A 5839-nucleotide genomic window follows, 5' to 3' on the forward strand; every position below is an offset into this window, starting at 1 on the left:
CTCGATCATATATAGACTGGATCACAGCATCTGATTTATTCAGGACAATTTCGAGCACTAAATCGCCATGGCGTGTCTCTATAGCCAAGTTCTTGGGAAATCCACACAATGGATAGCTATAGTGAAAAATAACAGTACAGCTAGGGCTGAATGCGATTCACCACAAAAAGCCCACAAGTAGATCTTGCCCAGAACTAGGTATTGATTGCCGCAGGCAAAAGAAGTTGTTGCAGAGATAAATGCAACAGCCCCAAAAAGGCTAATAAGCCCTAGAGATTTTTTGACCCTTATTTGGTGTATTAGCTGCAGATGGTGCAGCCAATTTCAGGAGTCAGCAGCTCATGAACAGCAAATGGTTGTTGCAGAGATAAATGCAACAGCCCCAAAAAGGCTAATAAGCCCTAGAGATTTTTTGACCCTTATTTGGTGTATTAGCTGCAGATGGTGCAGCCAATTTCAAGAGTCAGCAGCTCATGAGCAGCAAATGGTTGTTGCAGAGATAAATGCAACAGCCCCAAAAAGGCTAATAAGCCCTAGAGATTTTTTTGATCCTTATTTGGTGTATTAGCTGCAGATGATGCAGCCAATTTCAAGAGTCAGCAGCTCATGAACAGCAAATAGTTCTATCATAAAACCCAGTGAGGGTATTAGAGGAGCTATCTAATAGAGCCTGCAAGTAGATGTCAGATATCTAATTCGCCAAAGTATCCCTAAAAGCACCCAATAATAGAAAAACAAATAAATAAAAGGATAAAGCCTGTGGCTCTGATGGTGAAGTTTTCATTATGCTGCATTATCCAAGTGACACCATTTCTTCTTAGGATACCATATCATTTCACTTTAAAGCAAATCTGTCACCTACTTTTAGCCCTATAAGTTAGGCTTATGGGCTAAAAGTTGGTGACCTGCTGAGTCTGGGGATGTAAGTGTTATACTTACCTCCCCTGAGGTTCCCGTGGTGTCAGTGCTGGAAGCTGCGGCTCAATGTATTGAGCGTCACTAAGTAGTCAACCCATTCTACTTTTAGAATGGGTGGAATGGGAGCACTTAGGAGCGCCACTCAATGCATTCAGCAGTGGCTTCCAGTGCTCACACAAAGTTAAGTAAAACACTTACATCCCCGGACTCAGTGTATCATCTACTTTCAGCCCATAAGCTTAGCCACTAAACTGAGGTCGGAGCAGCAGGATCTGCTTTGTACCCCAGTGTGTAACGGCACTGACAGTGGGTGCAAGATCAACTGATTGGCCGGGGTCCTGAGCAGCAAACACCATCCAATCAACTACTGATGACCCACCTTGGCTATTCCACCCCACAGCCAGCCAAATCAACATACATATGCAGAGTTGGGCTCCTGTCAGTGCATAGTACTACAATAGCCAGAAGCACACGCTGTCCCACTGTGACACTTGGTCTTGAAACTACATACAATAACCTCATAATTTAATGCTTGATTTTCATTTGTATCTTTTAATCTAAACTATAGTGGTTATTCTAATAGACCCATATCAGCCACATTTATAGAGCTCACCTCCAGCACACAAACATTGCGATTTACTATAATAAGTAGGAAACATAAATGGTTTCATAAATAGATTGCCCATTTTTATTTAAATAAATAAGATCTGTACATTATGAACCAATAAATAAAATATTTAAAAATAATTATTCCAAAATGTAAATAAATAGGATAGATAAATAAATAAAATATACAAATATAGTGATACAAGAAGCACATGAAGTCAATAGAAAATCATGACATTACAGTAGTGACTGACACTGATTGCTCAAACAATGATTCTTAACCTACATATAAAATCCGCTCACACGGGTCATTTCACCATGGTGCCTCAGGTGGGAAACACAACTGTAGTTCTCATAGTTTGAATGGAATGTATGGAGCCAAAACGCGGAACGTATTCAAAAAGAATGAGGAATATAAAGAAAGCACTGTGTGTGTTTTCCAGCCTAAGTGTATTTATACACAAGGCCGATTTTTCACAGACATTTTTGTGACTGAAAATCCATTCTAAACATGTGAATGGGTTGATCCTGCGGGATCCATTGAGATGATTGAGTTAGTCACAGAAGTGTTTGTTAAGAATCTGCTACTTGTGAATATATATCCATATAGCCCAAACTAACGTCCTCCTGGCAGAGAGCTTCACATTTGGTTATATATATATATATATACCGTATATATATATATATATACCGTATATATATATATTTTGTAACTTTAAAGCTTTTGTATTTTCATGATGGCTTTGCAAAGCCAAGGCTCCACGGAGCTTGTCATCAAGACCCAGTTCACACAGAGTAGCTTCTTTCAGTTTTTCATGCCTTTCAAATTGCATCATATAAATAAAAACTTTGGAATGAGTCAATGTGCAAGTTTGTTGCAAATCACAATGCCACAGGTCAGGTTTAGAGGATTCTGTGGTATGTATTATGGTTTTGAGTTAGTTTTATGCCTCAACTGGATTATTGGACAGGTCACTGGACATAAAAGATAACAAAGACTGTACATAACCGTGTCCTATATACAGTAATAGGCTTTGGTTCTTCCTTCTGTCTTGCTGTTCTGGTAACATTCTTGACATTTGTTTATTAGGAAATTAAAACCAATGGAGTTTTCATTTTTGTGATTGTTTCTCTACTGACTATGAATCTTGGCTTGGACTGTAGATGTCGATACTGCCTATCATGCCTAGAGGATCTTCTCGGTGTAAGTTTTCGTTAAATTGGGGATCATAAGAATCATCTTCTCTATACAGGGATTCCAAGGGAATGGAGTTCTTCAGAGGTATGAAACGGACCATCTGGTTCCCTCTGGTTGGAGTAAGGCTGAGAACCGCACGATGTTTTTCTGAGTGATACAAGTTGTAGCCATCGTTTTCTGGTGTTTCACGAAAATTGCAATCATCTTCTTTATAATCTGTCTGTTAATGGGGAGATTAGACAAAAAATACTTTTAAACACTTTATTTTCATTGGATAAACAATAGTCACAGACTAAGGCCCCTTTCACACTAGTGTTTTGCCTCCATTGAGCCTTTCTCTATCTCTGTTCATTTTTGGAACAAACGAAAAAGAAGGGGGTTTGGTACGGTGTTAGCCAGTAGAGCAAAGCATGATTGTTCTCAAGTAATCTTGTAGATATGATACCTTTTAATGGCTAACAAAAATACGTGATGGTAATGCAAGCTTTCAGGTCTTCTATCGACCCTTCATGTTTTAGCCTGATGAAGGGTCGATAGAAGAAACCAAAAGCTTGCTGTAACATCATGTATTTTTGTCAGCCATTAAAAGGTATCATATCTACAAGATTACTTGGTTTCTCTCGGTGAGAACAATCATACTTTTTGGAACGAAGAAACATAGAAATACGGAATTAAAACTGAAATAAACAGTTTTTCCCCCATTAATTTTTAAAATAAAAAATGCACATTTTCAGTTTGCTTCAGTTTTTTACTGGAACAAATACCAGTCCATGGTGCTATATTGCCATACAAAAAAATAGGAACCTAATGGAACGGAAGCAAATGGAAACTTTTCTACTTGCTTTCTTTTTTTTTTTTTCTTTTTGAAAACCCATTGAAATCAACAGGGAAAAAACAAAATGTTTAACTCCATTTTAATTTTAGTTCTCTGCTCCAAATATGGAACAGAGAGATGGAAAGTCTTAACACGTATGAATTCACTTTTAGCTATTCTATTAGCCCATTGGTTCATTCTAAAGATGGGCATCTACAAGAGTAAACCTAGTGGCAAAACTACAGCTTCTAACAAACATTTTTCTAGTTAGTTATAAAGATCAATGCAGATAACATTTCTCTCTTATCTAAATATGCAAAATAGGTTTAATAACCATATAGTTTTAAAGTCCTATAGGGTGCGATAAACTCCCATCTCTCATAAACAACATTTATTCCAAAGTTGCCCTGCATACGGCCTGTAGGCACCCCAGTGTTACAGGTCGGGCTTGCTCAGTAGAAACAACCGAGGATGGCTTTTTTTTAAATTTCTGACCAATAACAGGGCATCATTTAGTGGGAAAGTACACAAGAAGGAAGTACAGAATGGGAAATTGTGCAAAAACGTAATTTCAAACTGCATATGGGCAGGGATGCAGCGGCCATCTTGGAAAATAATGATGCAGGGAAACATCAGAAACAGAGGACCGGATAAGAAAGTAATAGTTGCATGATTTATACCCATAAACACGTATAAACATGGCACAAACACCGTTCATATCTGGAATTTTTGAAACTTTGCTTCACAATTGGAATACCCATTTAAAGATGTTTTTCCAGGATTACAATATTAATGGCCTATACTATATAGCTAAGGTAAATGTGGCTTTCAAATCACTAATGGGATGGGCAGGTGGGGCATTGTTTAAAAGCCCCCTTAGTTGGCTAAACTAGAGTATGTAAAGGGTTTTTCTGAAGAAAGTCAAGGCCTTTATATTAAAGATATAATTGTGCTGGTTCTTATGATCAACTCATTAACAGACATCCAGTTAATGTAGACCAAACTTTAAATACATTTCATCTGACACTTACCGCTCCATACAAATGATGCCCGGAGTCCATGCAAAGATAACGAGTCGTTTTTATTCCTCGAATCACCAAAATACTTGGTTTTATTGCTTTGATTTCCAACACACCTAAAGAACAAAATATAGAATTAGTGCCGAAAATATGATGGATCAAAACTAGAATTATTCTAGATCAGCACATTGCTGTTAAATATACTCAAAAATGTTATTAATATCATAAAGCATGAACTAGCAAAAGTTTATGAGACGACAAAGCAAAGAAAGATAAGTTTATCATAAGAGTTTCACAGTTCTTGATTGATGGCTTAGCCTTAAGAGAGGCCATCAGTATTGGATTGATGATGGCTCAACTCTCAGAACCCTGCAGATCAGCCCTTTAAAAAAGTTGCTGTCTTCGGCAAGAACTTTTATTGTCCCCTTTCTTATTTATAGTGCTTCATACAACTCAGCTCTATACTTTTTGTAGTAGCTGTACCTTGTATTGTAACTTGGTCTCGTTTACAAGAATGCATGAAGCTGTAATACCAAGTGCAGACATTACTAAAATCACACAGCCGAACTAAGGATAGGCCATCGGTTTTAAAGAAGCGGAAAAAAACTTTAAATCATTCAGTTTAGGCTTTGCAGGAGTTAAGGAGGAGCAATGCCAGAAAAATAACAGTTCTACTATGGAAAATGAGAATGTCCTAATTCTGACTTGGGAGCTCCTGCTAACATCACAGCTACTGGCCATGGTCCTGAGAATCTGACTCCTGCACCTTCAGCCACACTATATGCAAAAGATCGTCGTCTATTAAGTATTCGGTCAGTTCTATCTCTTCCATAGTCGTGAGACACATACATACGGACCTATGCTTATATCCTGGATATTTTAAAGTAAGAGTCTCCTATTTTCTCTGAGTGATATGTGATATATTGAAATGGCAATGCATATGCATTCTGCTGCTCTTTAATAAGTCTTTAACTAGCTTTTGTTGTATGATAGATGAGATCATTTTGCAGCCTGGATGTCTCGTGTTCGATTTTTGTCCTTTTGTTAATGTATTACAGACTTTTTCGTCATTGATAAAGTTTAGAGTCAAGTGCTCAATTCCCAGAGAGAGGTCAATGCATGAATGCAGAGTCATCATGAGTACCAGAAATTTGCTGTATAATACTTTCCAAGTAATTTCAAACTGCCCAATACTCCTATCACATTTGTCACATTTATAGGGGTCCAGGAAGCTGACATGTGGGGAGTTGGTAATAAAGTCTTCATGCTTAGAAGTTGGTGGTC

General features: G+C 37.7%; 1 protein-coding gene across 1 annotated transcript; it reads right to left on the reverse strand.

Moving 5' to 3' along the window:
* Positions 1-2271: 2271 nt before the first annotated feature.
* On the reverse strand, positions 2272-5387 carry LOC136571769 (fibroblast growth factor 19-like). The gene is made up of 3 exons (XM_066572397.1): positions 5294-5387; positions 4568-4671; positions 2272-2942 (listed from the first exon to the last, which is right to left on the reverse strand). The coding sequence occupies exons 1-3, from the start codon at positions 5385-5387 to the stop codon at positions 2664-2666; spliced, it is 477 nt and encodes a 158-aa protein (XP_066428494.1). The 3' UTR covers positions 2272-2663.
* Positions 5388-5839: the final 452 nt, after the last annotated feature.

Source organism: Eleutherodactylus coqui, chromosome 6 (assembly GCF_035609145.1).
Source record: "Eleutherodactylus coqui strain aEleCoq1 chromosome 6, aEleCoq1.hap1, whole genome shotgun sequence".
In the NCBI taxonomy this organism is placed as follows: domain Eukaryota; kingdom Metazoa; phylum Chordata; class Amphibia; order Anura; family Eleutherodactylidae; genus Eleutherodactylus; species Eleutherodactylus coqui.